The sequence below is a fragment of the Triturus cristatus genome, chromosome 7 (assembly GCF_964204655.1).
Source record: "Triturus cristatus chromosome 7, aTriCri1.1, whole genome shotgun sequence".
NCBI classification, from domain to species: domain Eukaryota; kingdom Metazoa; phylum Chordata; class Amphibia; order Caudata; family Salamandridae; genus Triturus; species Triturus cristatus.
In genome coordinates, this window is record NC_140590.1 from 1,044,814,202 (window position 1) to 1,044,831,023 (window position 16,822).

General features: G+C 45.3%; 1 protein-coding gene across 2 annotated transcripts in view; it reads right to left on the reverse strand.

The window, feature by feature from the left end:
* The window catches only part of TCERG1 (transcription elongation regulator 1), a 698,295-nt gene that overhangs the window by 220,433 nt on the left and 461,040 nt on the right, over positions 1-16,822 (reverse strand). For both annotated transcript variants that reach the window (XM_085618107.1, XM_085618106.1), the window contains exon 14: positions 1,642-1,760. In XM_085618107.1, the coding sequence (XP_085474233.1) occupies positions 1,642-1,760 (119 nt within the window). The remainder of the gene's footprint in view (positions 1-1,641; positions 1,761-16,822) is intronic.

Here is a 16,822-nt window from a genome sequence, read left to right on the forward strand (position 1 = left end):
CTTGTGTGGCTTCATGAAGCACACAGAGTTGGCCTGAACTAGGAAAATGCATAGTCAGGTCATTGGAACACATGGGAGCATGTTTACTGTCCAGAGTGTGTATTGCTTGTTCTACTACGGAGTCTGGTTGGGGAAGAAGAATGGGAGTAGTTCTACTGTCTGGTTAAGGTGGAAATGAGATACCACCTTAGGCAGAAACATAGGGTTGGTTCTGAGTACTATTCTCTCCTTATGCACTTGAATGAAAGGTTCTTGTTAAGTGAGTACCTGCAGTTCACTAAGGAATCTGAGAGAAATATTTGCCACCCAATGATAATAATTAAAACAATTTAAAAAAAAGACTTTCCAGTAGAGGTCACAAGAGGCAGGTTTCAAAAGTAGGCCCTATACGTCAAGTGAGGACTACATTTAAGTTCTACACAGGAGCAGGGGGAACTGGGGAGATGGCCCTTTTAAGATACTCCATAAAGGCCTTAATCACTGGTATGCGGAAGGGGGAGCAGGGCTCTCCATCATGCAAGTTAGCTGCTATAGCTGCTAAGGGAAGGCATATGGAAGTGTAAGTGAGACCTACTACTGGAGAGGACGCAAATAGCATATGACATCCTAGAGAGCAGATTTAAGGGGTCCAGATGCGGAGGAATGCAGTAATAGAAAATCTTTCACTTGATTGAATTACAAGCTCGTGCAATTGGTCTATGCGTTTCGTGGAAGATGTCTATAGGAAACCGAATTCTAAGAACCGTAGACGCCGGAAGGCTAGATTGAGGTGCTTGGGGTATGGGTGTCCGATTTCGTACTAGTGCCCATGTTGGGAAGCTTCTTGTGGTGACTGGTGAACATCAGAAGTGCGGTGTACCAGGGCTGTTGGTGGGAGTTTGGGGGTCTACGAGGATGAAAGTGAGATGTTTACTGCATCTTCAGCACTACGAATGGAAGGAGATGGAGAAGCAGGAAACCTAAGCAAATATCCCTGACCAGTGTGTCCACAATGCGTTGCTCAGGGAACCACTGGGTGAGGTACCTGGAGGCAAAGTTTGGGAATTATGCATTTTAAAGTTTGGCAAGGCGATCTACATGTGAAGTGCCCCAGTGTGGAAGCAGTTGTCAAGGACTTCAAGGTGTATTCCAATCCGATGGGGTCTTTGACACCACTTGCTTGGGAATCAAGGGTGTTTTGGGATTTAAAGGTAGTTTCGGCACCGATTAACTTTTTGATGCTGAAGGCAGGATCGAAGCAGAGCTTTGCTTCGCCATTGAGAGGATCTTCTGCTTTTAAAGCTCTCTCAGGCTCGTCAGAGCAGCACCTGTGGTTGGGGTCTGAATCAACTCAGAGGTTTTCTGTTGATGCAGGCTGCTGCTGAAAGACAGTGGGGCCCCATAGGGCTGAGTCTATGCTCATGAGATAAATGTTTTTTTGAAAATACCACACCTCTCAAACATAAAAAATATATTGTTACACATCCAAGGTCTGGAGTTTAATAGTTCACCACTCTAGTGTCTGATAAACTAAAAGTAAAAGTGAGGTAATCACTCGGAAAAGTGCTGAAACCATAAATTTAGGAGTTACGGAAGTTCTCATTAGCGGAATTAGTCCGCACAATCAGTATTTTCTGGCAAACCATCCATTCATTAACATACCTGGGGTTAATTTTGGATTCTTCCATCATTCTTTTGAACTCATCCCTTGCATGCATGATTTTGTTTTTCTTTTCTTTACGCTCTTCCTCAGCCCTGGTTTTCACATATTGATCAAATACCTATGTTAACCAAAACAAAATATGGTCTTACTTTAACAGCAACAATATACACACTCTTGAAAAAATACAGTCTACTGTATTGCATAACAAATTGCATTTTTTAGCTTCCCAGTAACAAAAAACAATTTGTGAGGATGATGTTACCTATTATGGGCCACATACAACTAATCTAGTGATAAATATATTACAAACTGACAAAATAACAAAAAGGAAGCACGGTTCACTAGTAATCCAAGCTCTGCGCTGTTAGAATCTCCACTTCAGTCAGAAATATCAGGAACAGCTCGGACCCTTTTGCAAGACCCCAGAGCAATTTGCAATGCATATATCAATATATATTCACAGGAAAAAAATTCTGATTAAATGGAGATAAGATACAAATGCAGCCTTCCAAATACTAAACTGAATGTGTATGTTACTTTTAAAATTAATTCCAAGAAAAATGTAAAATATAACAATGCAACATGAGTCCTAACATTGAGGCCAAATGACAATAGAAAAACATGTAATCGGAGAAAAATGCCACAAGAAATGCAAATGCAATGGATTGCTGATGAAAATATAATACTACTTTAAGGAGCAAGCAGCTTTCATCTCCCAGTTTGTGTTGTAGTGTCTTTTGCTTCAGTTCCTTATGATGGAATAATGTCAATCCCTCCCAACACTTATATATTGCCAAGAGGTAGGAGTCTTTATGTCAAAGCAAGATTCCTACAATAAGCTTTTCTCCTGCATTATTTAAGATTCCCTGATGCACAAGTAGAGTTACAATCAAGTGGTTAGTATTTGAAAAGAATAGCAAGACCGTGCGGTAAAAATGTGGTACCAACTCCCAAAATGCAGGAGAAGAAAACAAGTTACTTACCTGTAACTACAGTTATCCAGTATTGGTATCTTTCATAGATTCACATGCCTGAATCATTCCCCGTCGCCGAGGCGGGAGTCCCACGGTAAATACAAAAGTAGTGCCAAGAGTAAATAATAGTAGTAGGCTAAAAGAAAAAGCCCAAGGCCTAAGTCTTAGTAGCCTATCTACATCATTATAGAAAAAAGAACCAAAGATTGGTCCCAGCCAATCAGCTGCCAGCACCCTCCAGAACCTTCCCAGCAGAGGCAGTTCTCCTCAGATTTTCCTAGCACAAGTGAGAAGTAAGTATACCAGATATAGAGAACTGACTAGCCGGGGAGGAGGGTGGGTGCATGTGAATCTATGAAAGATACCAATCAGAGTAGTAAGCAGTATAACCATATACTGTCGTTTGCGGATGGTGGGAGACACTGGTTCATAAACTCCCGAATAGCATCCACAGTGCTTGCAAAAACACATCTCTTTTTTTTTTTTTTTTTAAAGAGTAGTCTTAAAGGAAGCAAAGCTATATCCAAGTATTAGCTATTATATATATATATATATACACACAAATATTTAAAATCTTGCAGATATATAAATCTGTACATTTACATGAATATTAAAGAATGGAATAATACATAAAAGGGCAAAGTATCTGAGTCTGGTCTTAATGAAAGATGGCATAGAACAGCCTGTCCAATCGCTGCATCATCTTGATGCGACAATTGAAGACAGTAATGCTTCGTCGACGTGTGGACATTTTTACATGTCGCAGCACAACATATTTTCCGGAGTTACTCCAGCAAATAAAACTGTCGACGTCAATACTGTTCTTGTTGAATGAGCTTTGACTTTCCTCTGCAAAGGTCTGTTAGCCTTGTCGTGGCAAAAAAGAATAGCAGATGCCAGCCATCTGGCTATTGTTCTGCTTTGTTACAGCATTTCCAAGAGTTGCTTGACCATTCGCCACAAACAGCCGGTTGGATCGTCTGATATCCTTAGTTTTCTGTAGGTAGATGCTCAAAACAGTGTGTAACATCCAGCGAGTGTAATGTTCATTCAGCTGGAGTGGATGGATCCGGAAAGAATGTTTTTAATCTTACTGGTTTGTTCAAGTGAAATTTTATGGTACCTTAGGAAAGAAACTGTGATTTGTTTGAGGGTTACATAGTCTGAAGCAAAATGTAAAAGGGGTTCATTTATAGTGAAAGCTTGGATTTCACTAACCCTTCTTGCCGAGGTAAGAGCCAGTAAATGGGCAACCTTCCAAGTGAGGAATTTGAGATCAGCTTTATGGATAGGCTCAAATGGACGCCTCATTAACTGCACTAGCACAGTGATGAGTTCCCACTCTGGAGGGGTGCTCGCACTGGAGAGAAGGCTCAGAAGATTCCTTTCATAAATTGTTTGATAAGAAAAGGCGAGCAGAGAAAAGGGAATTTTGAGTATTTCCTGAATCTAGAAAGTGCAGCAAGATGTACTTTGACCGGTGAAAAAGTAAGCCCAGACTTGGCTAGAGAAAGCAGATAATGGAGAACTTGTTCTGCAGTAGCTTGAATTGAGTGAATATTATTTGCCTCACATCAACAGCAAAATCGGTTCCATTTGAAGCGATAAGTTTTGATTGTGCTTTGGGCACGAGATTTGGCCAATATTTCACGACAGTCTTGTGAAATGTTGAGGTCCTTGAACTCTTTAAGAAATCAGGAGCCATGCATGCAAGTGCAGTGACTGTGGGTCCGGATGAACCACTTGGCCTCCGACCCTTGACAATATCATAGGCGTCAGCAGTAGGCAAATGGGTTTGCCTTGAGACAATAGTAGAAGTTCCTGGAAGCAATATTGTCTTGGCCAACGGGGTGCAATCAGAATTAGACAGCAACCTTCCAACTTCATGTTGCGGAGCACCCTCGGAATCAATGGTATTGGGGAAAAGCGTATACACCAATCCCTGATCCCTGTTGAGGGAACCTGCTGGCATAATATTGACATTCTTTGTTCTCTCTTGTTGTGAATAGGTCCAGGGCTGGCTTACCCCAAGCTAGGAACACTGTGGTCGCCTGTTCCTTTTCCAGCTTCCAGTCTTAACAGTCCGACTGAGACGTGCTCAGCGTATCCGTCAGGGTATTGAGGAGACCCCTGACATGTTTGGCTCTCAGGGCATCTTGTGGAAAGTGACCTATTCCCACAATTCCTAAGCTTCTTGCGAGAGCATAGCTGATGTTTATCCTCCTTGTTTGTTGATATAATACATGCTGATGGTATTGCCAGTCCGGACTAGCACCGACGAACCCTTAATCCTCGGGAGGAATGCTTGGAGAAAACAGATAAACGGCACGACGCTCAGCCTGTTGATCTGCTGTTTTTATCTTTGAGATCAAATCCCGCAGATGACCTCCCCATCCTTCCATGGAGGTATCGGTCGTTAAAACGAAATCTGGAATGGTCTGTAGGAACGTGAGACCCTGGGTTAGATTCTCTGTCTGCGACCACCAATGTAGATAATTTATCATGTGCGGCGTGACCTTGATGGTATCGTCAAATGAATCCATGGCTTGTTGGCATTGAAGTTGCGGTTCCTCCTGAATAGGTCGCATTTTGAGCCGTACCAAGGGTATGAGATGTATCGTTGAAGAGAACATCCTCAGGAGCGAAGCGAACATTCGGACTGAAACTGGCCTTTTTTTTTTTTTCCCTTCAATTAACCTTGCAATTTGTGAAGATGCAGTTGGCGACCAAGTGACAACAATGCGTTGAATTGGACCGTGTGTAACATGACTTGGAGGACGTAACTGATTTGCTGTCGTTGAGAAACAGCCTCAGAGAAGAGATGGATACACTCTGTTGTAGCAATCTTGGTTTCATGTTCTGAAGGACCTTTGAGCCGTCAATCGTCTAGATAAGGGAACAATTGTATTCCTCGAGATCGCAATGCTGCTACCAGTGGTGCCAAGCACTTCGTGAAGGTTCTTGGTGCCTATTTCAGCCCAAACAGGAGCACTTTGAACTGAATGTGCACAAGGCACTTGAAAGCGAAGATATTTGTGATGTTTGGGGTGGATAGGTATGTGGAAATACTCATTTTCCATATCCAGAGAAGCCATAAAATCTCCTTTGTTTAAACAACTCAAAATCTCATGACGACGAGGGGGACCCCTGGGCAGAGTAATAGGTGGCTGTTTGATGAATTCCAGGGTGTGGCCATTGGTTACTAGGTCTAGAACCCATTGGTCTGATGTAATTTCCTGCCGCTTGTGAACAAAGCTGATATCTTCTGGCCCACGGGTAAGAAGGGTAAAATGGTTGGTGCCCTATGGAGATCACTGCTTCCTGTTAGCGTCTCGGCCTTGATACTGTGATCTCTTTCGACCACCCTGACGGGAGAAACTAGCCGTAGACTATTGACGGTATGATGTCTGGCTGTAAGGCTGTACTGGGATCGATACTGCCTATTCTGTTGGTTTTGGTATCCTCCTCTGGACGAAAAAACCACGTCCTCTCGCTCCTCTGAAAGATCTGCACCCGTATTAAAGGGTGCCTGATGATCCTGCAGTATCCGTGTTAATTTTTATAGCTAAGAGGGTTTCATCAATGTGTTCACCAAACCAAAAACCTCTTCATCATAGGCCATGTCTAGAATCTTTGATTGCCCCTCAGGCTTGAAAGTAGTGGCTTTAAGCCATCCCTGGTGTCCAAACACTGCAGCCCCTGCTAGCTGACGGAAATTGGTGTTCACTATGTCCAAGGCGCATCTATAGTTTCCGATGCGGCACATTCTCCTTCCAACAGAATCTTTCTTGCTTTCTGCCTTCGGTCCTCAGGAATGAGGTCAATGAGACTCGCCATGTCTGACCACATTTGACGGTCATAACAGCCGGTTATGGCTAGAGGATTGGCAGCTCTAATAGAGGCCGCTGCCATGGTAGAGAATTTTTCACTGTTGGGCGGCCTGTAAAATTATTGAAGCTGGCCGAGGGCGACCCATTAGACATTATGGGCTTTAGCAGGTGCACAGTATTTCTTTTCTATCTGTTCGACTAACTGGGAGTAGAAGTCTAGTTCTTGCCCACTGTATTAAATTATGTACAGGATGCAGTCATAAATGAGGCCATCGTAGACGATCTCATCGTAGACTTTGCTGTCATAGACATGGGACTGTAGGCGAGGTTATTGCAGACGAGGCCGTCGTCATAGATGACCGTCCTGAACAACCATCATAGATGAGGCTGTCGTAGACGACCGTCATAGACAATGTCATCATAGATGAGGCAATCATAGGTGAGGCCATCCGTAGATGAGGCAATCATAGATGAGGCAACCATAGATGAGGCAATCATAGATGAGGCAGTCCTATGATGGCCATTTGTGGATGAGGCCATTCGTAGATGGGGCCATTCGTAGATGGGGCCATCCATACAGGATGAGGTTGTCGTAGACGATGGTCAGACAATACCATCATAGATGAGGTAATCATAGGGAGGCCATCCGTAAATGAGGCAGACCTAGATAAGGCAATCGTATGATGAGTTTTTCTTCTAGATGAGGCTGTCCCGGGCAATCTCATTGTAGAGGAGGCCATCGTAGATGAGGCCATTCGTGGGTGAGACCATCATAGATGAGGCCATTCGTGGGTGAGACCATCATAGATGAGGCCGTCGTCGACGACCGTCGTAGATGAGGCCGTCGTCGACGACCGTCGTAGATGAGGCCGTCGTCGACGACCGTCGTAGATGAGGCCGTCGTCGACGACCGTCGTAGATGAGGCCGTCGTCGACGACCGTCGTAGATGAGGCCGTCGTCGACGACCGTCGTAGAGGAGGCCGTCGTCGACGACCGTCGTAGAGGAGGCCGTCGTCGACGGCCGTCGTAGATGAGGCCGTCGTCGACGACCGTCGTAGATGAGGCCGTCGTCGACGACCGTCGTAGATGAGGCCGTCGTCGACGACCGTCGTAGATGAGGCCGTCGTAGATGAGGCCGTCGTAGATGAGGCCGTCGTAGACGACCGTCGTAGATGAGGCAGTCGTAGATGAGGCCGTAGTAGACGACCGTCGTAGATGAGGCCGTAGTAGACGACCGTCGTAGATGAGGCCGTCGTAGACGACCGTCGTAGATGAGGCCGTCGTAGACGACCGTCGTAGATGAGGCCGTCGTAGACGACCGTCGTAGATGAGGCCGTCGTAGATGAGGCCGTCGTAGATGAGGCCGTCGTAGATGAGGCCGTCGTAGATGAGGCCGTCGTAGACGACCGTCGTAGATGAGGCCGTCGTAGACGACCGTCATAGATGAGGCCGTCGTAGACGAAGCCGTCGTAGACGACCATCGTAGATGAGGCAGTCGTAGATGACCATCGTAGACGACCATCATAGGAGGCCCATCATAGATGAGGTCCATATTGTTGAGGCAGTAATATTAGACACGGAGTTTTGTAATAGACTCCTTAATGTCAGGTTAAACAGATTTCCCTGATGTAGGGATGAAAAGGGAGTTGTAAGATCAGCCTCTGAGGAGATTTTTCCCACTTGCCTCTCTCTGTGAGAAATGCCTATCAAGACTCAAGGTAGGTCTTTATGGCTTTTTTGCGCGCCCTCAGGAGGCTCCTGGCGCGACTTCTCCCTTTAACCTCTCCTATGAGGTGAAGCAATCCTCGTCGTTCTCATCAGAAGTGACAGATGAAAGTCTCTGTAGTCCCAATAATAGCCTCATCTCTCAGAACGTGAGAGTTATTGAGGAAAGGTTAGACATATTTCGTAGTCTATTACCTTATTTCCTGCCACTCTGCCATATTACTGCCTTAATAGGGTCAGAGAAATGAAGTATGATCTTGGTATGATCCAAAAAGTAGTAATAGCTGAAGAAACTGAGCAGAGCTCAGGGAGACTCCCTTCACACACGACGTGCGGTGAAAATCTGAGGAGAACTGCCTCTGCTGGGAAGGTTCTGGAGGGTGCTGGCAGCTGATTGGCTGGGACCAATCTTTGGTTCTTTTTTCTATAATGATGTAGATAGGCTACTAAGACTTAGGCCTTGGGCTTTTTCTTTTAGCCTACTACTATTATTTACACTTGGCACCCGACCAAATAGGCCCCCTTAAAGCAGATTGACAGCTTGGTAATATGCTTTGGAGTCTGAATCCAACCAACAGTGTCTTGTGAAGTATAGGCGAATCTTGCAAGTCAATGCTTAATGTATATCCAGGAAAGGTACATTTAATAGTAAAGTTGCAGTGGAGCATTACAGGTTGTGGAATAAGCCATAAAGCTAGGTTGATAAATCTATATTTTCCAGCTGTTAACACATCATACCCCAAGAGACAATTCACCTGGAAATATAGTTTACAGACATCCTAGTTCTGGAACATGCAAATCTCTGTTGGGGATGTAGGTTTTTGAAGTACACGGACAAGGAAACAGATTTACATGGAAATTTCAAACAATGCTAAACAAAAGTGAATGCTTTGTTCTTGTTACTACCTATTTGGAATGAAACCTGTAGAAGGATCATGCAAGTTCAGAGTCTCAAGACCACTAACGATACAAGTGATCGCAGCTCGGTAACAGGGGACCCAAAAAAAACCTTCAATGTGGATATGTGAATAGGGTTAAAAGTAAGAGGCATTACTCTGGCCAAGACAACAAGACAACTTTAAGGTCACAAGAGATGGCCTCCTCAGAGAAAAATCACACTACAAGCCATCTGAGAAATCTTTAACCACAAGAATATTGAAGAAAGTCATCTCAGACACATCTTTCCTGTGGGCTTTGGTAGCTGCAAGGTACATTTTGAAGGTAGGAAATTGAAAAACTACCTTTGTTAGGTGTAAAAGGTACAGTCACTTCTGGACAACTAAAATTATTGCCAGTTTCCTGTTCACACAAAATGCAAAATCTCTTGAAAATGACCACACACTTCCCTCAGAGAAATTCAAATGTCCTATATTGTGTGTATAGTCAGCAGCAACTGTACCAAGATAAACAATAGTTATGTTGGGATGGTAGATTTCCACTTACAGTGGGAAAAAATCTTTGATTTGGATAGTAATTTCCAGTGTTGTCTCTTCAAAATGAGCAGAAAAGACGAGCACTACAACTGTTTTGACAAATCAGTTTCATATTAATCCCTGTTTTGAAACGGCTCAATCTGTGTGGAGTTGCTGAAATCGTAAGAAGGGAAAATTCTCAAAAGAGCATTCCAACAGGACCACCGTTCTCGGAACCTGCGCATAAAATCTGGGCATTTATTGCTCTCTGATAATGCATTAATGTCGATTTGAGAAAAATCACAATTATAGACAACATATGAGAACAGTCTTCCCAATACCACAATTTTTGTTTTTTGGAATATCTTTATCAGAACATCGGACATTTTCTACCCCAAGCAGGTGCACAGATATTGTGTTAAATGTTCATCTAACCGGCACTTAAATAAATCAATAGAGATTACAGGGCGAATGTCCTGGATGTGGTGTCTCCTTGTATGAGAAGGTGGTTTTAGTATTGACAATTTGAATCAGAACTCTGTCCGTCATCAGAGAGAGTTGTAAAGCATTGAGGGATACATGGTTAGGTCTGCAATCTAAAAAGTATAAATTATATTGGTCTCTTTCTGTGAAAAACATCTTTGAATTGTTGGCTCTCAGATTATCATCCCATTGCAGTCAAGGATGCATATATGACTGTAGGAAGCTGGCTCTTTATGTGATGTATCAAACATTTGATAGTGTGTGTAAGGAGTCCATGGGTTCCCTTATGAGTGTGGCCAGGGGCTTGCTATGAAATCCCAAAGTGCTCAATTAGGGGGGTAGTGTGGTTGAGCAGCCTTAGGCTTAACACAGAGTTGTGCAAGACATTTGCAAAGACACACAATGATTAATAAATAACTCAAAAAAGGAGATCCACACCAATTTATAAAAATAGCAAGTATCTTTACATAGGTTTAGGCATCAGAGAAAAATCATCCAGGTAAGTACGTTTTAAAATATAACTTTTCACTTTAAAAAGTGGACACTGCAATTTCAGCGTTCTGCAATATATTCATATGAAAAGAAGAACACGTTCTACAAACAGGTAAAGTATATCGACTTACAGGACCAATACCAAGGAGTTAAGGTGAGCGGTGGGCAAGGTCCAAGGCAGCACCAACAGTACACCACCAGTGGCACAAGGGAGTCCGGGTGCACGTCAGCGTCGGGAGCCCACTGCGTTTCAATGAGGATCGAAAATTGTAAAAAGAGGCTGCAGGCGCTGGCTAGGAAACCAGTCAGGCTGAACCAGCAAGTAGGCTCAGTCCTGTGATGCTCAGGGACAGCCTTGGTCCTCTTCTGCAAGGCCCAGGAGCGACAGGTGCAGGTCGGTCCTTAGGGGGTTGGGTTTTTCCTTAATGGAGCAGTCACGGTTGAGGGGGGCCTTTGTGCAGAGGCTGCATGGGACGTCGAGGAGTCCAGGAGGGGTGAAGCGAGAATGGACTCAAGCTATGGAGGGCTGGGAAACCTTGGTGGAACAGTTGGTCCACTTCAACTCGGCCGGAAGTGACGGGTGCAGTGGCGGCTTCAGGTGTCAGGTTTTAGCGATTCCAGAGTCTTCTCTTTTGGAGATTCTTTGGAACAGGTCCACTGTTCAGGGAAGGTTTTGAGTCTTTTTTTAAAGGCAGGCAGTCCTCCCAGGTTTCTGGAGTCACAGCTGCAGGACGAGATTACTTTGGCGCCATTTTCGACAAGGGATGCAGCCATGCCGCAGGGTTGGTACCAGGTCAGCTGCTTCTTCTCAGCTTTTGCATCTCTTCAGTATCCTCTCTTCTTAGGCCATCAGGATCTGCTCCTCTGTTGCCAGGGACTCCCCTAAATACTGAACAATACGGAACTTAGGGATGTTAGGGGTGTGTAGGGTAGTCGCCAATGGGCTACTGACACTTGGGGTCACCACGCCCCCTATATGACCACTGTGAGAAGGGGGCATAACACTGCCCCAGAATTCCTAAGTATGCCATCACAAACATGGCTATTTCTGAAAAATAAAGCCCACCTCACAGTAGTCCACCTATGGGGTGGTACTAGCCAGAGGTGGCACGCCTACCTAACTAGCTAATTCACCCGCCTGTCCAGATGCCAAGGGAGGTCCAGACAGGGGGGATGGCTTCCTCTACTTTGAGAACCAGATTTGCATTCTAAAGATGGCAGCTTGTTTGAAGCTCGACTGCTCAAAAAAGCTAATCAGCGGATCATCCTGTGGGAGGGGGTGTTGCACCACTTTCCAGTCAGGTTTTTGTTCTGGGACTTTGGAGAGCAAAGGCTATCACCGTAGGTCAGAACAGCGTCTCAGGTGCCAGGCTGGCAAGAACCAGTCAGCAAGCACACCAGAGGTTGGTGGGTTTTCAGTCTGGGTGCATGTATTGGCAAATCCAGCAGTGACATCAGTGTGGGTTTACCAATACGAGATGTCTGATATAAAACATTCATATTTTCAGTGAAGCCATCATGTAGCTGGGGAACTCATTTTCACCAGTGTCTAGCACATGTTTTAAAATGACTTCCCTGTCCACTTGCACTGGCAGCAATAGGATTGACTAACACAGGGACACATTTGCTGATGCAGGTGTGCCCTCACATGTAATTTTCAGCACCCTTCCTTAGGGCTGTTACACCTGTTGTAGGGGTAACTTACAAATATGACATGCAGTGGTAGGGGACATAACACAGAGGTGAGTGACATGTGTTTTCACTTTTGTCTGCAGCAAGACATGGAACCTGCAATGGCAGTCTTGCATGCATTTTGAGAGGGGTCACTTAGGGTGGCACATACACCCCACCTTTTGCTTGGTAAATGATGTGATTTCGACTGAAAGTTCACTAAGTTCCTGTTCACCAGTTCCCCAGTGCAAGAGCTCTTTACCAAGAGTGTACAATTGTTCCCACAATTGGCAAAACCTTCAGAACCTTCTGTTAGTCCCTAGTAAATAGTAACCTGGAAGCTAGGGCCTGGGGTACTAAAGAGGTTCCCCAAGGGCTGCAGCATGTATTGTGCCATCGTAAGGGACCCACCACAAACTCATGCAGACTGCCATTGCAGGCTGTGTGAAATGGGTAAAACAAATGTGAAAACATGACACAGCACACACTGTGCCATGCCCACGGACACTGCATGCAATAATTGCAAGTCACCCCTACAAGAAGCCTTATAACCCTAAAGCAGGGTGCATTATATTACATGAGAGGACGTATCTGCATGAGCAGATTTGCCACTGTGCTGTTTAGTCTAATTACTAGATAGTACAAGTGAACAATGAAACCATTTTAACCCCTTCGCCGCGGCAGGAATTCCGCCGCGGCACTGGGGGGGGGGGGGTTTGGGGGCAGGTGCGGTGGCGCTGTGCTCGTGACGGAACCACTCCGTCACGAGCCACGGGTGAGCTGTGCTCATGACGGAGTGGTTCCGTCACGTCTCCGCCCACTGCGCTAATCACCCGCACAGGCGGGGAATTAGCGCCGCGTGGGCAGAGCGGCCGCCAACGGCCGCAGCATGACGGAACCACTCAGTCATGAGCACACGGCACCCGTGGCTCATGACGGAGTGGTTCCGTCATGAGCTGGGAAGGGGTTAAGTATATGTACTGGGAAATAGTCATTAAGAGTTCCCCAGCTACATGATGGCTTTACTGGAACCTATGGTGTCTTGATAAATTCATACCGATGCCACTAGTAAAACATGCACCCACTATCTAGTGTGCTGGCTGACTGGTCGTGTCCAACCTGCCACCACAGACATGTTTCTGACCCCTGCAGGTGAGAGCTCCCGATTGGAGGACAGAATCCATGCCTGCTCCGGAGGAAGGTGTTCACACCTCCTCCAGCAGGATGGCCAGTGACTTAGCATTTCAAGGCCACCTTTGATACGAGACCCTGGCTTCACCCAGACCTAAAAGATGCCTCCCCCCCACCTACCCCCTGCTCTGAGGCCCATTTGGTACCAGGGCAGGTGGTAAGTTAGCTATGGCATAGGCGTGTTGCATCACCAGACTAGTCGCCCCCTAAGCTGGGATGCCTGATGTAGTCCATGAAAGGATTCCACCATCTTGTTTTTTTACCATGGTAACTTTATTTCGGTCAAAAGACCATAAAAGTGCAATAAAATATGTACAAGTACAAAAATAAAACCATAGATACAGACAAGGTTTTAAAAAATTTATTTAACAATAAGTTATCATGAATAATAGTAAAAGAGAAAGATAAAAGCACAAAAGGCCATTACTTTAGGTTAATGAAACCCAGCCTTCTCCGCCACATACCATATAAAAAGCGGGAAACTACAAAGACACAGAGCATCAGTGTCATAAGTTAAAACTCTGCAGGCTTGTGCACATTGTCTAAGACCCACATTTTTGCACAGAGGAATAAGCCAACATTTTCGAATCGCACTGTATGCTGGACAAAAGAACAGGATATGCACAATATCTTCATTGCAAGTTTTGCAAGCAGGACAATTACCCTCCATCGATTTTTCCCATCTAGATGTCAGCGCCCCAATTGGAAGAGAACCATGTCTCAGCTGAGTATACAGTTTTCTTGCCAATGGAGGCTGTACTAAGTCCAAGAATACCTCCATCTTAGATTCAATTTTCACCAATAGGAACTCAGAGGTCAACCTGCCCAGGGAGGTTGAACAGTGTAATGTTTTGAGATTATAAGATCTAACAGCTGCCAATATCACAGACCTTTGAATCCTCACACAACTAATCTCCGGAGTATCCCAGAGTTGGGGCAAACCAACTTGATAGAGGAAAGTCTTTATATGAAGTAACCAGGGTATACTCTTGTACTTTAGCTGCCCCCAAATTGCAGTGAATTCTGTTTTAAAAAATGCAAGCTCAGGCACATGCCAAAGCCTTCTCCAATAAAGCAATGGTCGTGCCGCTGCCAATTCATTAACGGGTTCCAGATCCATATCCAACCGCAGTGGAATGAGAGGCGTGCTCAGAGGAAGGCCAACCAGACCACGCATAAAGGCTTGTTCTACCTTCCGTAAATTGAGTGCATTTGTGTGGCCCCAGAGTTCAGCAGCGTACAAAGCTGCTGGCCTCACCTGTATTTTATAGATCTCTAATACTGGAGTAACAGGTTTAAATATAGAAGTTCTATGGAATCTACCGATACCCCCGTTATCTGAGATAGCCTCAGGGAAGATTTTGCTACTTGTGCATCCCATACAAAGTGCTCAGTCAGCGTGACCCCCAGATATACAAAAGTTTTAACTCGTTCTAGGGGAATACCACCAAGTACGGGATTCGGTCGGGTGTGCCTCGGGGGATTGAAAATCATAAACTTGGTTTTCCTCAAGTTGATCTCCAATCCCCGCGAGGCGCAAAAGGTCATAAACCCATCCAGGACCCGCTGGATGCCCGATGATGTCCGCGACAACAACAAAGTGTCGTCCGCGAACATCAGAGCGGGCACCCGACCAGAGGCCAATCTCGGGGCATCATTGTCCCTGAGACTATTTAGTTCATCTATCAGTCCATTAACATATAGGCTGAAGAGTGTAGGGGCCAGTACACAGCCCTGGCGGATCAATACATCTAGTAAATAGGTTGGGAGACCAAGTTCCTCCAACACCATCCAGAGCTTTTCCCTAGGAACCAGATCAAATGCGGCCCACAGGTCCACAAAAACAAGGTAGAGGCTGCCACCCTCTACTCTTGCAGTTTTCCAATATAGGACCTGGAGCCGGAAGATCTGGTCCAAAGTTGAAACACCCGTTCTAAATCCGGCTTGTAAGGGAGTCAGTATTTTATTCTCCTCCATCCAGCCTAACAATCTATCCAATAAAATTCGGCCCAACAGTTTGAGTAGTATCCAATAAACTGATGGGTCTATAATTGGATGGGACTAGTGGGCAGCCCTTCTTTCTTAAAGATGGGAACAATCTCTGCTCCAAGCCAGGTGTCCGGCAATACGGAGCCTTGCAGAACAGCATTGAACAGAACCACCAGGTATGGAGCCCAGATTTTTGGTTGGGAACGGAAGAGGTCCCCCGGGAGCTTGTCGAGTCCTGGTGCTTTATTTAGGGGCAGTCTCTCAATTGCAGATTCCACTTCCTTAAAAGAAATGGAATCTAAGTAATTAATGTCGATCCTATCCTGAGGGTCCTGCAAGCTTATCCCTTTCCGAGTACCCAAAAGTCCCGGCAGACTACATTCATGGGGGGAGTCTAAGGGCGCAAGAGTCCCAGGAGCTAGTATATTATCCTGGTCCTGGCACACAAAAGCCCTCGAATCTGGACTTGTGTAAAGTACTTTAAAACGCGCCTCCCACACTAGGGGAGCAATATTTGAGACCCCTTCCTCTCTCACCCCACTCATCGTTGAGGTGGCGATGCCCCAAAAGGTCTTGGAATCCTTTGTGAGGAGTGCTCGTCTCAGGTCGTTCCATCTGGATTCCTCCCACTCTCTCTTACCCCTGGTTAATTCCTTCTTATGCAGCATTCTAGATGCTCTGATTTTAAGAGTGTCTTTAGATTTAATTGCTGCAAGCAAATCTCTTTGCTAGTTTACAAGCATGGTCATACCAGGGGTGTGTTCTAGGCCTTGACTGCCTAGTCCCAGTAACTGGATAGAATACCTCCCCTAGGCTCGTAGTCAACTTCCTATGTATCTCTATAGCCTGCCCAAAGGAGATAAGACCCCCCATTTCACTTATGAGCGGAGTAGCAATCTGATAGATTTCTGCAAGTCGAGTTGGAGATTCCACACATGTTGGCCACTTAACCCTTCTGCTGCTGTTAGATATAATAAAAGGTGGTGCAGCCAGGTTTGCGCTTGATTCTGGGTTGGTTAAGCCAAATGCACCAGGTTTAAGCGTCAGAACCAGAGCATTATGGTCACTGTCGTGTCTTAATACAACCCTGAAATCTTTAAGCTTGTCCCAGTGTTTAGCTTCCAACAAAATATAATTATAATGGAAGTACTATTAATCCTATTATATGTGGGTAGACCGGAATTAACATTATCGGACCTTCCATTGCATGCCCTTAAAGACGTTGCAAGTGTTAAGGATTTAATTTGCAAAACCAACTTGGTCCAAGCCCTTACTGGGGTAATCGTGGAAACCGGAATGCGCCAAAGCGAGTCGACTTCATCTTGATCGCACTGCTCAGGATCGCTCAGAGGTTCGTATTGACAATTAAAATCGCCACCCAAAATTATCGATATTGAGGGATCAAGTGACTA